Raw genomic sequence first — 19,522 nt, 5'->3', positions numbered from 1 at the left:
ACCACCACAAACCTGAACCACTGATACAAAGCAGGATGGAGTCATGCTTTCATGTTGTTTATTTCACATTCTGACCCTACCATCCAAATGTCCCAGCAGAAATTGAGCCTCATCAGACCAGGCAGCAATTTTCCAGTCTCCTGTTGTCCAGTTTTGGTGAGCCTGTGCCAATGGTACCCCCAGTTTCTTGCTCTTAGCTGACAGGAGTGGCACCTAGTGTGGTCTTTTGCTTCAAGGTTCAGTGTGTTTTTCATTAGAGATGCTCTTCTGCATACTTTGGTTATAATGAATGGTTATTTCAGTTGCCATTGCCTTCCTATCAGCTCACAGCAACCTGGCCATTCTCCTCTGAACTGTAGAGGGCGTTTTCACCCAGAGAACTGCGGCTCACTGGATATTTTTTTGGATCATTCTCTGTAAACTAGAGATAGTCGTGTGGGAAAATCAATAAAGACAAGTTGTCTTGACCATTTTGCTGCCAAGTGACTGGCTGATTAGATATTTGTATTAATGAGCAGCTGAACAGGGGTACCTAACAGTAGCTGGTGAGTGTTTATGACACCAAAAAGGAATAACAGAGCCTCTTTGAATTAGCTGCACCAGCTAAGTCGTTGTTTTTCAAGACCATTCTAGCTCATTTGTCTTCTTCCATTCACATAAACACTTCAGTTTTTTTTGTTTTGTTTTTTTTTTGGGGGGGGGTCACTCTTGAAGCATCCACATAGATATTTCTATCATTATCTCTCTTTCTTTTTAATAGTTTAATTAGCTCAGCAGAACTCTAATCAGCAACAGTGTTTGGGTGAATCTTTGTGAGTTCAGTATTTTCTTTATTTTAGGAAAAGCTTGTTGTAATCACCCCTGCAATGAAGTTAACTATTTTACTTAGTTTTATGTTTTAGAAAGCTGATAGATTCAGCAGGTAAAATCTGATAGTTCAGGTTAATAAAAAACAACTAAATAATAACTAAAAATACTGAAGTCAGTAGAACTTTACACACACACACACATATATAAACTTGATCTATTTTATTACTTTGAGCATTCATTTGCAGTGTGTTTCGTTCAAAGCGGATATAAATGTTCAATAATGATTTCTTCTTTGTTCTGGAAATTTCAGTTGCACTGGCTAAAATGCGTCCACACCTGACCACACCCAAAATGAAGACCCAACTTCCCCAGACGCCGCACTCTGAGGTTTCACCTCAAACCACGTCTGCGACCCACACAGCACTTTGAATGTTGGTGTATTGATATAGCCTTATGTGTGAAAGGGAAGGTGAAAGGTGTTTGGCTGCTTATCCTCTTAGTGGCATTATGCTGAGCCTCGTACAAGCCCTGACATGCGGTGCGCCCTTGTAGTTCACCAAAAACCGGAGTCAGCATCTCTGCGTCCGTTGCGCGCAGCTGGAGGGACAGTCCGCAGCGGCGCGGGGCCGAGCAGCCGGCGGCACAGGTAAGATCCGCATCCCTACCCACTTCACGCTGCTTTTTGCTATTTATTCTCCTTTTGGAAATGCGCTTGAATGCTGGAGGAGTATAGATTAACGATTTACATCGACCTTCCATTATAATCCGGGCTGTCCTCAATTAAACCCCAGCGCGCGTCTTTCAGTCGCAGATTTGGCTTTTTTTTTTTTCTTCTTCATGTAACGTGTTAATGTACAGCTGTTAGTGTTTATTTTTTCAATAATGATCGTTTGCAGCACGCGTGCATTTCATCACGCTGATTACTGTGCGCCTTTAAGGCAAAATCAGCAATTTCAGGATTTATGGATTTTATTATATGAATATCTTGTTTTTCTTGCCGTTTTAACATGTTTGACGTGTTTTCAGTGGACTCCTATTATGTGAGAAGCTAAAGCCTGAGTGATTATGTAGCCATAGTAACAGGTGGCTGTCTGCATCCTCCATCACCCCCAAACACACACACACACACACACACACACACACACACACACACACACACACACACACACACCCTCCTCAGTATATCTGCAACTATGCGAGCAGAGAGGACATTAAAAATGCACTCATGTTCATGATGTGATTTTTAAGCATGTATTTTCTGATTTTCAGGCCATCCACAGGTTGAAGCTGCCCACTCTGAAAGATGAAACACACTGTGTGTGTCTGTGTGCGCGTGTCTTGTCTGTCAGTGACATCTTTTCACAACAAAAGGGCACAAGAATGACCAAGGAATAGCAATGCATATGCCATAACTTCCTGTTTGGAGTTGAGACAATGAACGTGCTCTCGCCTCCAAGGAGGAGGCTAAGGCGCAGCCGCGTCCTCTTCTTCATCTCAGGTGTGCTGCTGTGTTTTGTTTACACCTTGACTTTGAAGGCCAGGCTGTCGCAGCCACGAGCCTCTGCTCGGATGGATGATGGAGCAGAGGTGGGTAGTGATGATATTGTGGAGGTCAGCATTAGAGAGGTGATGGCATCCAATGAGACTGAGGAGGAGGAGGAGGTTGTCTCATCTGAGGGCACCAAACCTCCCCTGGTGATAATCGTCAACAGGACAGATATCGAACAGTGTATCTATGTAGATCCTCAGCCTCCCAAACCACCTCCAACTCCAACTCCACTTCCACTGACCACCACAGCTCCACCCCACCCCCCGCTCCAGCCACCTCACAGGAAGGGTGATTACCCAGAGGACTTGTTCTCAATAGAGCAGCGTCGACAGGGCTGGGTGGGCCTGCACATTGTAGGCATGGTCTACATGTTTGTTGCTCTGGCCATCGTCTGCGATGAGTTTTTCGTTCCCGCGCTTGAGGTCATCACCGACAAGCTGGAGATCTCTGATGATGTGGCCGGGGCAACCTTCATGGCGGCGGGAGGCTCTGCCCCCGAGCTCTTCACCTCCCTCATCGGGGTCTTCATTTCCCACAGCAACGTGGGCATCGGCACCATTGTTGGCTCAGCTGTCTTCAACATTCTCTTCGTGATCGGCATGTGTGCCATCTTCTCTCGGGAGATGCTGCACCTCACCTGGTGGCCTCTGTTCAGGGACGTGAATTTCTACATTCTGGACCTCATCATGCTCATCATCTTCTTCTTGGATAACATGATCCTGTGGTGGGAGAGCGTCCTGCTGGTGCTGGGCTACATCAGTTACGTGAGCTTTATGAAATTCAACAGTCAGATTGAGCAGGCGGTCAAGGGTCAGCTTAACAAGCACATGAGCATTGTTAAGGTGTGGACTGCAGAGGAGCCGGAGAAGGTCAGTAAAGGACACATATGGACGCTTACATTGGTTTTAGTTCTTTCATGGGATTTGTTGACATTAGGAAGAAGAAAATTTAAAAAAAGTTAATAACTGTCAGAATTATTTTTGCTCCAGTGATAAGTGGGGGGAAAAAAATCATTTATCAAACATAAAAAGATGGATACAGCCAAAACAGATGTTTCCAGAGAGACTTCCACCTATCCATTTATTTTCAATTTACACAGTATATTTTCTATCCTTTCATCTCCTCACAGTTGCGACTGCCGCCTGCTCAGACCCACAGAGAGAGGTGCAGTGATTTGTGGGTCTGAGCAGGTGACAGCCTGTGTTTGTGTAAAATCCTTTGATGGTACTGAACAGAAAGGACTCCAGGTGTCATAGACAGGGTGTCATGGAGGTGGAGCGATGGAGGCGTCACACTTTCTGTCAAAGGCCTGAAATACCAGTATATAGAGACAGCATTTCATTTACAATTTAAACACAAAGGAATAAAAGGTTCATTTCCTGCTGAAGGTCTGCAGGCTGAGCAGCCCTGCACTGCTGCTGGGACAGAACAGCAAATGTCTCAGCCTGTAATCAACATGCAGAAGTGCGTTACAATATTTCAAGTGCCTGCAGCGGGATCGCCAATTAGCCTGAAGCATGTCTGCAATCAGCATGTGCTTTAATATTAACACCAAGTGCACTGAGATGTGTTGCTACATTAATGGGTCAGAATGAGTAAAATTCAAAATGTCTTCTTCACAGATTTCAGTATGAAGAGTTCACATTTATTTACATTTTCAGCCATTAGTGGGGTTTTTTTTTCCTCTTTCCAACAATTTGACTAATAAAGATCACCTGTTGCACACACACAGGAAATACATACAGGAGAAAGGGCATCAAGAATTCTTAATTATGATGCATTTATCTGAATACCCAACAAAATCAACTATAACAATATATACTAAGTTAGCTAAGCATTTTAGCAGGTAATAATCTTTGCTGTTCAGTGTTTTGGAGTTGCAGTATCAGCTGCTGTAATAGTTTTAATTTGACAGCCCGTGGTTGGGAGCTTAATTTAGGAGCGTTCACAGGGTAAGCAGCGTATCAGCAGGAGTAATGAAGTTGTTAAAACTGGATTTTTACACAGGACTGCAGGGTGAGATTTAAAAAGGATCAACCTCAAGGCTTAAGGTTCGTGACTTACTCTTCTGCTGATGGTGAAAAACTCATGCTGGCTATGGTTTTAACTAGATTAGTGGCTTACTAAAGTCTTTTGTAAGGTTTAACCAGGAACTCTTGATATGTCTCGACACTACAGCTGGGACCACGTCCATCCTTCACCTCCCGTGTGTACACCTGTGACTGTCAGCCAGCTGAGTCACAGTTAGACAGAGTTTCAGACCAATCAGTTAAACAGAAAACTGAACACGATGTCATGCCAAAGCAAACTCCAGCGTTCGTACGCTTGAATATGTATGCATGTAGTAACCTGAATTGTGTGACTGTAGGAAAGTGAAGCTCCACCACCTCCTCCACCTGCTGCTGCTCCTCCAGCTGCTCCAGCTCCTCCAGCTCCTCCAGCTGCCCCACCAAAAGCTGAAGATAAATCCAAACCAGAACCCGCGCAACCTCCAAGCAGCCCTCAAAGCAGCAAACTGATACCAGAACCACAAGATGACAAGACAAGACTCAAGGTGTGAAGCACCAAACTTTTAGTGCTGGTTTGGACCATAGACTAAATATGGCCAGTAGGGGGTGAACTCTACACTGGTTGCAGAAAAGGAAGTCCAGGTATATAGAAGTCAATGGCAGAACAACCCTACTGTTGTATTGTGCTGTATTTCCTCGAAATTGCGAGAAATTAAGTCAAAATTTCTAGTTATGGATAACAAAAAATAATTTTTTGATAGCTGCAAAACAGCTTATAGTTTTTTTAAATTATTCTTCTTAGTGATAACATTTAAGAATGAGCTGGCAGTGTTGACCTTTAACATTTGAGAATAGTTGTTGCCCATTTCATGCCAACCCTTTTGACATGTCAGTGTAGGGTAAGTGCAGGTTTCATTAATAAAATGAATCCTCTTCTATTTAGCGTGTTAAACCATCCCACTGAGCCCGCATGCACAGTACCAGGACCCTGGTACATCACATGTGGCCATAATTACACCTGTTTCTCTTGTTTTTTGTAACTTATCAAACAAAATCAAAAAGCTCTTTTGGTCCTCGCTGGTCTGCATTGGTTCAGTGTTACCTGAATGCTACCTAAAGTTAAACGCTGCATTTCTGACTACATGTCTGTCGTCCTGTAGGTGCGCCCTGCCCTGCAGCGAGGAGGCAGCTCGGCTTCCCTCCACAACACCTCGCTTCGGAGCACCATCTTCCAGCTGATGATCCACACACTGGACCCTCTGGGAGAAGGTAACCAACAGTGTTTTCTGGTGTAATAAATTCACTTCTGCAGTAAAAGTGATTTGAGCCAAAATTATAAAATCCCAGGGCCGATATTGATATTTAAAGCTTTATTTTTTTAAATAAAGTTTTTAGACACACTGACAATAAAAATGTGTTGAGTTGTATGGATATATTGAGTGATTTGTCAGAGAGAGAGAGAAAAAGATTTTATAGTTGTATATAGTAGTCTGTAATTAGATTTTTTAAATCTTACTGCTGCTGTGTTTTATTATATTGTTATGAATGGAAGCTGCAGTATAAACTTTATCGATGAGTATCCTCAGGAGGAGTTACTATAAACAGTTAAATTCGCTTACAGCTTCTTTATAGTTTTCTTTACATTTATTAAAGACCTGGAAGCTTCTTCTAAATGCTTAGAAAGCTTTAAAAAAAATCATTATCATCCATAATAAAAAAAGGGAACATGACTTCTCATGTGTGAAGCCGTGCGTTTATTTATAGAAAAAAATAACCAGGTAATTTCCTGTCGATCGACTAAATGTTCCAGCTTGCAGTGAAGCTGTCAGTGACTCAGCAGTATCCATCCTGGCCTCTCCTTTAAGTCAGTGTCGCATGATGAACCTCAGCGACCTTCAGTCTGTCCTCGAACTCACCGGTGTGCTGTTCCCTCACTCAAAGCACTCAGCCACTGCTGATCCTTAATCAGCTTTTCAATACACGGTAATAAAAGCTGGATAAGAGCCAGCACGCTAGCAAACCAAGCTCTTTATCTGTGTGGAACCAGAGACGGGCTCCTTGCAGCGGGGCTGCAGTATGTAACCCTAACCCTAAATATGAGCAGTTTCCAGGTAACTACAACTGCATTTTTCTGCAGGCATTTCATTTATGGAGCAACTGATTTCAGTGCAGTTAGTGTGCTGCAGTGTATTTCTGTGACCCAGTGTTTCTGCTGACAGCAGAAAAGGAGGGTTTGGTGGAACCAAACCTTACGAGGACAAGTAATCTGTCTTAGGCTTATCTATCAGTTTTCATTCTCTACATCAGAGCAACATGAAGACTACAACTTTTTAATTCAGAACCTTCTGCTGCATTAGTCATAAGTAAATAATTTTTTAAATTATTTAGTTCAGTTTAAACTCTATTAAGGGTGTAGCTCCTGCAATTTAAATGCTAAAATAATAATAAGGCTGCAATTGTAATGGCACACAAAATGTTAGTCATTAAAGTAACTGCTTGTGAACTGCCAGCTTGTAGCTAGCATTTATTGTTCTCCAGGATGACACTCATGTTCCTCATGATGCCGCTTCTATTCAGCTGATTTACTGTTAACAGTATTTATAGTATTTTAGTATTACATTAACATATATTGTGGTTTATCACCTTTTTTCCATCTGCAGATTATGTCCTCAAAGTTAAACTGCATCAATATCTGTTTACCCTTTGTTGTTTACATAGAAATTCATATTTAACAGGAATTCACGATAACATTTGTGCTCAGCACCCTTCCGGTTCTGTAGGAATATAACCAGAATACAACCAGCTTGCAGCCAGCTGAGTTGAGTCCCCTCGAGTTGTCCTCGTTGACAAAGACTCATTCAGACTGGTTGCAGCATGTTGGCAATCGGTCTGCAGTTATTTGCAAACCTTCAACAATCTCTCTGAGAGTGACTGCAGTCAGTCCAAGTCAGACTGCAACTGTTTGCAGAAAGGTTGCCTCCTTTCAGGTGACCTGTGCAATCAGCTTGTGATCAAAACTGGTTGTGAGTGTACGACACCCTCAGGCTGTCTGCTGTCCTATTTTTACTGGTGTTACGGAGCCATTAGCTTGCTGTGAATCAGGAGGTAGCTTTGTCAAGCTAAGTGTGTCCAGTATTAAATGTTTTATTTTTTGGTTGAGCAGATTTAATATGTTCAGCTAACATTATCTCAGGATGGTGGTACTTGAGATGAGTTCTCTTCTTTAGAATGGCTCATACTACTAAAAAAAAATATTTATCAATTACAAAAATAAATTTTAAAGCATGTTAATTTTTACCTTTCCAGGTTTGCAAACTTGCAAATTTCAGGTAGATATAAGCAAGCGCTGTGGTTTTTATTTAATCTATATGTGGTATACTCAGCTGTAACAAAAAAGGAAGATAACCCTGACATCTGTTTTCACATTTGTAGCCAGTTGTTTTGAGACAAGCTCTTATTTTTTAAAACACAGTTATGTTTGACAGCATGACACTCAATTCTGTTACTTTCTCTAACAGAGGTATGATTTTTGACACTTTGAAAGTACATAAAGCGATTATTATTGTACCCCAAACCCTAAACTGTATATAATAAATGAAATTGGGACGACCCTGAAGTTAAAACCATGTCTGTGGTTTCCATCGTAGAAGCAGTTCTTAGAGGGGCTGTTAAAACCCCGGGCCCCAGAAAAGTCAGAAGAGGTAAGAGTGGCATAAAGTCATTGCCTGGTTGTAGCGTTTCTTGTCTTTCATCTTTTCGTGTATTCATGTGTGGATCAAGCTTCAGATTCCCGACTTGTGCTGTTTTTATCTGTTCAGCCATCAAACTTTGAAGGCAATTGATTGATCACTTGTCATACAAAGTATACATGTGGTCCTGTGCACTGAGATTCTTTGGTGTTTTCGACTTTCTGTTGTCAAAAAAAGTAATTACGGGGTCAGATTGATAATATTGTGCTGTGTATTTCTGCCAATCAGAAACATCTTTTAATGGTGATGTTAGAGGGGAGGGGCCAGCACAGAGGAAAGGTAAGGTGAAAAAAATGTTGCATTATGTCTGCCCATTTCTAGCTTACTGTTTGTGTGGTTGTTGTTGTTGTTGTTGCTGTTAATATTCAGTCTGATCTGCTTCTTCTGAGCTAATTTTTTCACAGTTGCACTTGTAGTGGACGGTTGCATGTTTGTGTTTCGATCAGATCATTGACTTTTTTTGCACACACTGGCTGTTTGCAAAACTGAGAGTAAAGAAACCGACCAATTCATCGGTGGGGCGATACTATCAGCTGATCTGAGCTATTTGGCGATCTGTTGGTATTGGCATTTATATCAGCCAATACATGAAAATTCAAAAAAGTAAAGCTGAGGTGGGAGAAATACTCTTTAATCATGTTATGAGTGTTGATGTTGCATGGTTTGTCCACCAAAGGGCACTTCCATGCTGGTAAGCAGGTGTTTGTAATGCTACAAACCCAGCAGCCCAGTGAACCAAGAGTCAAGCAGAATTTAAATAATAAATAACTACATGTAACAAAGAAAAAATCATTTGCGTAAAGACTGCAAATCTTGGATTTGGTCAGGTGAATACCAGCAGATTCTCACAGAACCTGCTTGGTACTGATAAATAGCTTCAAATGAGTGTCAGACTATCCTTTGCCGATACAGCTAAGGTCTTGTATATATTTTTCTTTCTATTAGCAGAAGAGGAAACTCATGAATACCATCTTCACGTTTCTTGGTACAATAGTAGATTTTTGTAGTCATTAAAGCAAAAGGCAAGTTGAATATTTGGCATTGCTTTTAAGTCTGTGTTTCTTTTATTTTGTTTCTAATTTAATGATAATAAGTGAGGATGCACACAGCAGAAAAGGTCCAGCACTGACCCGGAAAGAATTTTATCATACAGACACCATAGGTAGGTTACATTTTAGCACAGGTGCCACTTTAAGCAGAGGCCCATTACTTCAACATACTGGCCCGTGTGTGTTTATTAGCTGATGTTATTGTTGAAGCTGGTTGGCGAAGAACGGGGTTCACATGAGACTTGTTTGAGCAATGATTCTCTTAACTGCAGCGAAGAACAAAGTGAAGCCTATGAGTGTCCCAGTGACGGGCAAACTGCAGAGCAAGTCCCATTGCCGCCGCAGCGAAGGTGAGTCATATGTGAAAATGAACACCTGAAAGCATGCTGTCCGTGGGTCTGTTCCAGTACCCACAATAGTTTGGAAAAATAACCAGGATTTCTAAAAGCAACTGATTCCCATATTCAAGCCAATATATTTCTCTGGCCATTGTTACCCACAATCCTCTGTCATAACATTGTGTTATTGAGATTGACCCAGTTGTTTGTATTCTGATGCAACAGTTCATAGCAAATAAACATGAATATTTCTGTTATCAGTCTGAGAGATAAGCTTGTGATGTGTGTCAAGTATCAAGTATCAAGAATGCCTTTATTAGTCCCACAAATGGGGAAATTGCAGTTAACAGAACATCCATCCAAAACAAAAACATAACACAGACAGGGGGGGACAGATGTCTGAGGTCATGCAACCGTTTCACAACGGCGCTACCTTTAGCAGAGAGACAGAAAGAGATACATTGGGATAGTTAGGTTAAAAAAATCATCTCATACTGTGTTCATAAAGAACACCTTACGAGGTTCCAAAAAACACCTCAGCAAAAAGCATATTGCACATATAAAGCCGGGATAGCAGTATGGTGGGTAGGGTCAGGGTCAGGAGGGGACGCAGACGGAGACGAGAGGGTGGGGGCATTGTGGAGCCCAGATGCCAGCTCCCAGGCAAACAGTTTGCTGATAGTGATGGAAGTTCATCAGCAGCCTTGGTACACCAGATCCAGCTTCACAAATCACAGAGAGGGCTGAGGGGGACAGCGGCCTTCACACATAGTTCTGGAGAGATATGATTGCCAGCCAAGGCCGGCTAGGGAGCCGAATTCTGATAATGCAGGTGTTGTTTTGGAACAGGCTGCTTGTTTTTTCAACAGCCTTCAGTCTCACTGGGAAACCATTCAATAAATCCAATAATCCAAATTCATTAGTTACCGTCCTCACTGAGCAGAACCGTACCTTATCTCCAGATCGAACCCCTCTCACCTGCTACTCCCCAAGTCTACGGCTCAGGTTCATCAGGCTTTGAGTCTGAGTCTGTACCATTCTGGTCAGCCCATCCACCTGGGTCGGCAGCCTCTGCAGATGTCGAACTGCCGTCCAGGTTTTCTTGATTTCACGGTAAATCAGGTATCCTCCAAGCCCAAACAGAAAAGATACCGCTACCAGATAGCCAAATATGTAAGCGTCTTCCACGTCTTCCACCTCTAGGGCCGAGAAGCACACAGGTCTCCACGAGCTCCAAGAGTCGATGACGTATCCAACCGGGTCTGTTCCACTCGGACACGCAGGCTCCCCTTTCCCAGATCTCATAGTGGAAAAAATTCGATCCATGGTCTTGAAGGCCCAGTTTGCCAAATCCATATTGCTCTCAATCTTATTCTTATTCGAACAGTGTGCAAGAGACGCTCTCACAGCAAGCAGCAAGCAGGAAAGATAGGGAGGGCAGGGAGAGAGATAGAATGCGACCGTCCCCGTCAGAGGCTGGAGCAAGAAAGAGAGCCCAGTTTTGCATAAAGACTCGGATAATTTTTTTTTTTAAAAATGGCTTTTCATGATCTATGTCATTTGTGGGATAAAATTTGGTCTGAATGTGATGGTAGGGGGAAACATCTCTTTTGGTTCATAACTGATATTGTGGAATTTTTTTATTAGCGCAACTGTTTTGAAGAAAAAGTCAAGCTAATGTCATAGCCTCGGCGTCTGTTTCAAAAAGATGTTAACGTTGGCCATAACTCGACAACGATGTGACCTAGGATGTTCAAATTCACACCATGGATGCATCCACTAAAAGTTTTAGTAGATGCATCAAATCTCCGCCTGCCATTGTTAGCATGTAAGCAGGTTTAATTTCCATGTTAACATGATAATATTTGACAGAGGTATGCTGCAAAGATGCAACTACAAATGTCTTCTTTAGGTTTCTATTTATTATTATATGAAAGGTAAAGGATGCTTTTTGTGAAGCAGGCTAGCATTGTGCTAAGCTAAAGGCAACTATATTGACCAAAGTGTTGATCCACACCTCTTAGTCTTTGAATTTAGATATTTCAGTCCCAGTGGGTCTGCCTTTACAAACATTTATGAGAGAACAGGTTGTTCTAAAGAGTTCACAGAATTTGAGCGTGCTCCTTTAATGGGATGCATCTGAAATTTTCTTCCTTCTAAATTTTCCATCATCAACAGTAAGTGATACGTTTGCAAAGTGCAAGTGTTTAGGAACCACAGCAACTCAGCCACAAGTATCAGACCATGTAAAGTTACAGAGCGGGGTCACGCAGAGTTGCGTAGTCCACAAAAGTCGCCAACGCTTTGCTGCCTCAGTAACTGCAGAGCTTCTCTGGCATTAACATCAGCACAGAAACTGTGCACCAGGAGCTTCAGGGCATGAGTCACTCTGTCTGAGCAACTCCCCATAGGTGTAACATACACCTGTGAATCAAACACAAAGACATTACATTTAATCTCATCTCCTATGTTGGATTAGTGCTAAACGTTTAATTAATTTTGTGAAAATTCAGATGTTCGGAAGTTGTTATTTTAATAGCTGTACAACTGAAATATTATAGTGACTTTTTTTGTATGAGTGCTCATAAGATGCTGGTCCTCTAGTAATAATCAGAGAGTTTTGGGGTTGAAGGAGGTTGCTCTCCACAATCAGTCTGTGTGTTTGTGCGTCATAGTGTGGCATGAGGAGGTGCTTCAGAGTCTGAGGTGCGCAGCAAAGTGGGGCTGTAAGGAACCTGGAGAGGCCTCAACAAGCCTGAATCAAACAGCCCCGAGGATTAACATGCACATGTGTGTGCATGTGAATCTTTTCCCCTCCTTCAGCTGAGCATGTTCATCACCAGGCACTCCAGTCGCTCCCACTGCCACTTCAGTCCGGCCTCTGGAGCAGAATCATTTCTCAGTGTAACGTTGTGAAATTAACAGCATTTCTCTAATATTTAGACAAGCTTTAAAACAAGTGTAAGCTGAATTTTTCCAAATTCCATATTAGAGCAAACTTGTTTGGATATTCACCTGAACTTTTATCACATAGCTTCAAAGTACTTTGGCTGATATGCAGTGAGTAAAACCTGGCTTAGCTGTAAGGAGTCACCACCAGCATCGGGGTTAAATGTGGAGGTAAAACTCTTTTTTTTTTTTTTTTTTTTTTTTAATAACTGTTTATTATATCTGTTTGTCCTTTCAGCAATTTACATACTCTTTCACTATTTTTTTCTCTACATTCTGTGTGCTCCTCCAAACATTACAAATACCTCTGTATAATAGGTACTGTGAACCATTTAACAGACAGCTCTGGTTCTGAAAGTGCTGAAACATTTAAAAAAAAAAAAAAACATGCAGCTAGCTGTCACAGTCAAACCATCTGTCCCACTTATCTGTGTGGGATAAGTGGGATTTGTTGGTAGGTAAAGACTGAAATGATGGCTTTAACGTGATTTCTCAGAAACACTGCTCACCATGACATAAACCTGCACGGTTGTTACATCATCCCAGAGAGTCTCAAAGTTCTGTGTTCAATCAGAGCTGGGGAAACACTGCTGGAGGCAGCAGCTCCACTGATTTTACAGCTCTGCGTGGATTTTAGAGTCAACCTTTGCAGGGTAGGCAAAGAACACAGTCAGTCAAAAGGTAGGCAGTAAAAGCTGTAGGCCACTAAATGTTTGAATGGAGTTGATGTGCCCTGTTTGTAAAACACTGCAGAGAAGCTGTTTGTCCTAATTTGATTACTGCAGCCTTTGAAAGGCCGGCTAAAGTTTGATAGTGTTTTTGAAGGCTAAAACAATGCTCCGTATCATTCTGTGTTTTTCTTCTTTTTTTAAAGATCTCGATCAAAAGCCAAAGTCTGAGCAGCCTGCTGCTGTTGCCGGTGCACCGGGGGGAGCTGCTGCTGAGCCGTCCACCTCACAGCCTCCAAAGACAGAAGAGACAACTCAGAAAACGTCCGACCAGCAGGAAGAATCGAAGGTACGAGATGATTTCAGCTCACAGACGCTGACTCACAGGAATGAGGAAAGTGGAGATTGTAATAGTTTGATCCTATAGTTTCAAAGGTTACACATTCAATGCATGTTAATACTAACACACACTTTTCATGTTGCCAAGAGAAACTAATTAAGTTGTCAAGGAAACTAATCATGACCTAGCAGCATCTGTATCCTCCTGACATGCTCCATGTTTGAGACTGTGAAGCACTGGAATGCAGTCATATGTTAATTACAATGTGACACCTGGGAAATAAGAAGCATGATGAGCATGTGAAGACGGGGTTCATGTCTCCCTAGATTTGAATAGATTAGCTGGAAATTCAGATTTCTGCTTCTTTTTTTAATTTTCAGCAGCCCATAAAACAGAAAGCTCTCACTTTCACTCAGATTCTCACTTTATTTTTACTTTTTATGGATTCCAAGTATTTCTGGCAAATTTTGCTGTAAATGCTGTAAGGAATATACTTAAGCACATGGTGTCTTGGTAAAATTGAAGGGAAGATGCTACAAGTGGAAAAAGTGAGTCAAATTAAAGCAAGTACAGGTATAACAATATTGGCACATTTCAATGGCACAGTTCAAAATCAAGCTTTGAAATATTAACCAAATATTAAATAATAACCCTAACCCCACCTTTATGTGGTTCCCACTTTGTTCTGTGCAGTGAGTCAGGTGGTTTGACTCACTCAATTCCCTCTCCTGCAGGCAGCAGCAGCATCATCAGCGGGCGGATCAGGGGGCTCTGAGGGCAGCGCTGAGGACCAGAGCAGTGATGAAGAAAGCAGCGACTCGAGCGAGAGCGAAGATGATGGCGACAACGAAGACAAGGAGGAGGAAGAAAAGGAGGAAGAGGAGGAGAACCATCCATTGTCTTTAGAGTGGCCTGAAACCAGACGCAAGCAGGCGACTTATCTGTTCCTGCTGCCCATCGTGTTCCCGCTGTGGCTCACGCTGCCTGATGTCCGCAACCTGGTGAACAACCCTCATCATCAGTGACATCACCATTTTTTCTACCATACTGGAATTTCCATCATTAACCAGATCAGTGCAGATTCTTAGCTTCACTTCCTCAGCTTAGTTGAACTTCCGCTGCTTTATTGCCAGTAGCTTTAATACGGAAAATGTCAACTGGTGCATCCTAATCCTAAACTGGAAGGTTTCAGTCAACTGAATGAATATAAAGGGTCATTTCACCACAATAAGGGTCTTTTTCCTCAGTTATTTCAATTATAAGTATGTTTGTTTTTTCTTTAGTTGCCCATCAGAAACCTGGGGAAATATTTCTAAAATAGTGCCCACCTAAATTATTTGTTTGTCATGAAATGGTTTCAACACTAGGTCTTATTCAACAGGTTGCCCTCTAGTATACATCTAAATTACTCCTAAAAGTGTTTGGATCTAAGTCTCTGTTTCCAGATGTTATAATGTTCTGTTTCTGAACATGCAATGTAAATGTCTCTGCTGTGTTTCAGGCATCCAGGAGATACTTTGCCATCACCTTCATAGGCTCCATCATCTGGATTGGTGCTTTCTCCTACCTGATGGTGTGGTGGGCTCATCAGGTTGGTGGATTCCTCACACGTCATGTTTTTATTTTATTCATGTCATCTGATTAGGAGCCTGGCAAAAGATTTTCTCACGTGTCTTTGAGCAGTTAGCTCTGAGCTATGTGAAAGATACTTTTAGGTGCTGCTTCTGCAGTTGGAAGTCTTTTTGTTATGTTGTTGCCAAACATGAAATGACTGTTACTATTCATGATTGGTCATTAAATATGAAGTTAGAGTTAGTCAGGTTAGTTGAGCATAATGATGGCGAAAAATGCTGACTTGGCTTTATAGAAAGTTTTTTCTTTTATTTCTCTTGTTTTATTTTGCACAATAAAAAAAGTAAAAGCCAAAAATCAATTTTGCCCAGTTTCTCCTCAAAGGTCGTCTCATCATGCATGCACTGCAGTGGAAATCTGTGCATTAAATATTCTCACTCTAGTGCTTCAGGACATTATAGTGGAGCACTGCATTTGTAGCCTAACCCTCAGGCATGAATGCACAGTGCACAATCCATCCAATGAATGAATTTAAAAAAAACAAGCACGTCTTTTTTGGTGTTTGGGACTACAGGCCCTTCCGATATGTACTGCTGTGTGGTCTCTGGATCCTGGCCAGTTGAAATTGCAGACACAGAATACTAATAAAAATACAAAAAAAAAAAATTTTAAATCATCATAAGTCATCTAGAAGTGAACAAAAAGAGAACTTTGAAAGGTAATTATTCTGTAATTTTTGATTTATTTTTGTTTGTTTTACTTAGCCTTTTGTTAGGGTGTCTATTGCAGACTTTACTTTTCTAGGTACAGATTTGGGCACATAGTTTATTATTTTGGTCTGACTTTGTGGCACGTGGGTAAGGTTACCAACCAACTACAGCCAGATTGGGGATATTCATTCTGACATTTGTTTTCATTTTGATTGTTTGCAGGTGGGTGAGACTGTGGGCATCTCAGAGGAGATCATGGGACTGACCATCCTGGCAGCTGGGACGTCAATCCCTGACCTGATCACCAGTGTGATTGTAGCTCGGAAAGGTTTGGGGGACATGGCAGTGTCCAGCTCAGTGGGCAGTAACATCTTTGACATCACTATAGGGTGAGTCACTCTGTATGTATTAAGCTGTTATGAAAGAGAACTGTATTGTTAGGCATATACATTATGTCTTGGATGAAGAAGGAATCACCACTGTGTCTGTACATCAAAATCCAGCATGGAGTCAACAATTGATTCTAAACAAAAGAGCCAGTGTTGTAATCACTGTCATAAAGTTACGAAAGTCAATGCAAGCACAAGCATTTGGTTGAAAAGCATCTAAAAAATGTGGCAAAACATATTTTTAAAGTAAAACAAAGTAGGAACATGAAAAAGTATAGGACCTTGAATAGAGCCCTGTTACGATCCTGGATGAGCCCCCAAATTGTTACGCCCCCAGACCTCATCGTGAGTAAGTAAAAATCTCTGAGGAACACCTGAGGTAATCGTAGCAGTAATTCACACAGATAGGGTACAAAGGTGTGTTGGGAAGTAGCTGATTTCTGCTTCTGTTCTGTTTGGTTTTAGTTTGCCAATCCCGTGGTTGATGTACACCCTGTTCCACAACGGCGAGCCAGTAACGGTCAGCTCTAATGGCCTGTTCTGCGCCATCGTGCTGCTCTTCCTGATGCTCCTCTTCGTCATTATCTCCATTGCGGTCTGTCGGTGGAAGATGAGCCGAATGTTGGGCCTCACCATGTTCGTACTGTACTTTGTGTTTCTCGTCCTCAGTGTCCTGCTGGAGGATCGTGTCCTCATCTGCCCTGTTTCAATCTGAGCTTACAGGCTGAACAGCACCATCACACATGACTTGATACATCCACACATGATCGTTACCGTTATGTAGGATCTGTTAGAGATAAGAATCGAGCCTAATGTTAAAAGGCTGACCAGGCAACCAGTAGATGCTGGGTTATTAAAGGGAAATTCTACCCTCAACATGGTTTCACATGATCAGCATTTTCCAGCATCTCCAGTCACCTTTATTAATTGAGTGTCTGAGCTGTGTGAAACATGTTCACCATATAGTGCAAAGAAATGTGAACTTTGTCTTTGTCTTTCATATTTAATGCACCCATTAAATTTGAAAATAGAAGGACACTCGCAAACCTCCCCTACTCCAAATTTTCCTGTGTTGATACTACGCTGCAATAGATACCACCCAGTATTGTCATACCCCATCATAAATTACTAGATCACAAAGACTTGAAATTTATTTTATTGGCTTTTAAAAACCATAAAATATGATTTCATAATTTTATTTTAAAAAATTAGATCTACATGAACAAAATCTGAATATACTTTATTCAGTTTATGTACCCTAATAGCATCCTCTAAAAAAAACTTAATGAAAAAAAGAAAAACAAACATTTGCAGAGATATGAATTGTATATGTGTGTGTGATTTTTGTGGTTGGTAGTTCATGTTGCATTATTGTGAGTATTTTAATTATAGAAAAGTCAACAGTATTTGTTTATACCTGCGAACCAAATTTCATCATTGTAAAAAATTCACTGAGATATGAATTTAAAATGTAACCAATGATGAGATGGAGGTATTTTTAAAATTTTTGGTGGCCTTGACCTTTGACCTTGATGAAATCAGATGTTATTGGGCCCTAAGGAATATTTCCACAAAGTTTCATAAATTTTGGTTCAAAATGTTTTGAGTCATATCGCTAACAGACAGATAAATGAACAGGGGTCAAAACACAACCCCCTCCTCCTATGGGTGGGTGAGGTAATAAAGGCTAGGGTGCTACTGTATTTGTTACAGGATGTCTCGTGTGCATACGGGAACCCCGAAGCGGTTGGAAAATTTGAAGCTTCATCAGATTCCCAAGTTTGCCAGATGTGTTTGGTATACGGCATGTGGAGAATTGTCTGAACTAACTCGCAGGATTTGTTCCATTTGTGCAACTTAGTACTTAGACCTGATTAGAAAGCAAACTGATTCTCTCACATTATTTACGTTCATCTGTTATCTTAAAAGTTCCTTACTGGCCCTGCTGTGTGACATGGATCTAATAAACGTAGGGAGAACATCAAATTTGATGCATGTAGATTTTCTCCTCTATATGTTTCCATGCTACGCCCTCATTTATGTGGTCACAGTCAGTACCAGTGTCAACTCGATCATCACATCATTTCATGCTCCATTCCTACTGGCCGATTATCAGCAGCAGTGAGATGGTCTCCCTAAATTTCTGATGCTGCCAGAATTTTGGTCGCAAAAGTGTTACCAACAGCCAATGTTGATCCTCTCACAGTGGGATGCAGGAGTCATTTGGGATTCATGACCAAATCAAGAGTAACTTTACCCCAAGAATCCTCTCTGTCAGAAGCCTTTTCCTCTTCAGATTTAAAAGGTGCGGTGGTTAAATGCCTTGTCTGACTATTAAACTTTGCTGAGAAATCATTTCTAGAAATAACCTTCTTTCTGTTTGATATGTTTTAACGACACGTGTTCTGCTGTAAGACTCAGCTGTAGCTGCTGGAAGTATCTTGATATGACATCACACAATCGGTGACTGTTTAATATTTTCAACAAACATGCAGCAACCCTAGTACATCACCACTCTGTTAACAGGTATTTTTTTGGTGGAATTTTCCTTTAATAAGCATAATGCTTATGGATAGTCTCTGAGCTGACAGTATTAGGTCAATTAAAAAACATTGCCATTCCAGTAGTAATGGTACAGATTGACTGAGCAGCAAATCAGAGTCACTTGATGCAACTTCAATTTTGTATGTTCTGTATTCCTGGAACTGTTGTCCGAACACCCGGTTCTGTATTTAACCCGACAAGTATTTGTTCATGTTTAGTGTTTAAGAGTTTTTGTGTCACATAATTATGGTGGAGAGAGTCAAGTGTGTGTGTGTGTGTGTGTGTGTGTGTGTGTGTGAGGAAGATGTGCATCAGTCTTAGCTGTGAGGAAATACCTGACCCGTGTGACACTGTCAGATGTTCCTGTTGTGCTCTTGTTGGATTGAAGTGGATGCAAACATGGATTATTGATAATGGAAACTATCAATATTTCAAATAAAAATTCCATGCTGCAATAAATTATTTTTTTAACAGTGAACTGGAACTGTGTGCAGTGTTTTGGGGACATGGATGAGAAAAGTTCAGCTGGGTAACAAATGATTCAAACTTGTTATTCCTGAATCTAAAAAAAAAAAATTATCCCGACAGTTCTGACAGAAAGCAGTTCCCCTTCCTTCTTTAATAAAAATTCTTTATTAAATGTACACATACAGCCAGTTTTGGTAAACCAGCTATATATTCAAGGATTCTTTATTGTCATTCACACTGTATTTGCATGCAGTAGAACGAAATTCTGTTCTCCGGTCCCAGTGCTACCCATGTAACAGTTACGACATTCTAGTAATTAAAAAAATAAATATCAATATAAGTAACAATAATATAAAGAAAAATATATATATATATACA

The 19,522-nt window shown here is 41.1% G+C and overlaps 1 protein-coding gene across 2 annotated transcripts; it reads left to right on the top strand.

The window, feature by feature from the left end:
* Nucleotides 1–1,318: 1,318 nt before the first annotated feature.
* Nucleotides 1,319–19,154, top strand: LOC115778362 (sodium/potassium/calcium exchanger 1-like). 2 transcript variants are annotated; one of them, XM_030726459.1, is made up of 12 exons: nucleotides 1,319–1,456; nucleotides 2,080–3,228; nucleotides 4,728–4,913; nucleotides 5,529–5,637; nucleotides 8,016–8,069; nucleotides 8,346–8,396; nucleotides 9,439–9,516; nucleotides 13,328–13,470; nucleotides 14,196–14,462; nucleotides 14,963–15,052; nucleotides 15,966–16,132; nucleotides 16,598–19,154. In XM_030726459.1, the coding sequence occupies exons 2-12, from the start codon at nucleotides 2,245–2,247 to the stop codon at nucleotides 16,845–16,847; spliced, it is 2,379 nt and encodes a 792-aa protein (XP_030582319.1). In that variant the 5' UTR covers nucleotides 1,319–1,456; nucleotides 2,080–2,244; the 3' UTR covers nucleotides 16,848–19,154. The 2 variants fall into 2 exon arrangements, with proteins under 2 accessions (XP_030582319.1, XP_030582318.1); XM_030726458.1 differs by lacking the exons at nucleotides 8,016–8,069; nucleotides 8,346–8,396; nucleotides 9,439–9,516.
* The last annotated feature ends 368 nt before the right edge of the window (nucleotides 19,155–19,522 follow it).

The sequence above is a fragment of the Archocentrus centrarchus genome, chromosome 3 (genome assembly GCF_007364275.1).
Source record: "Archocentrus centrarchus isolate MPI-CPG fArcCen1 chromosome 3, fArcCen1, whole genome shotgun sequence".
Taxonomy (NCBI): domain Eukaryota; kingdom Metazoa; phylum Chordata; class Actinopteri; order Cichliformes; family Cichlidae; genus Archocentrus; species Archocentrus centrarchus.
Note: the sequence above shows the minus strand (reverse complement) of the source record. Positions and strands in the feature narration are given on the sequence as shown.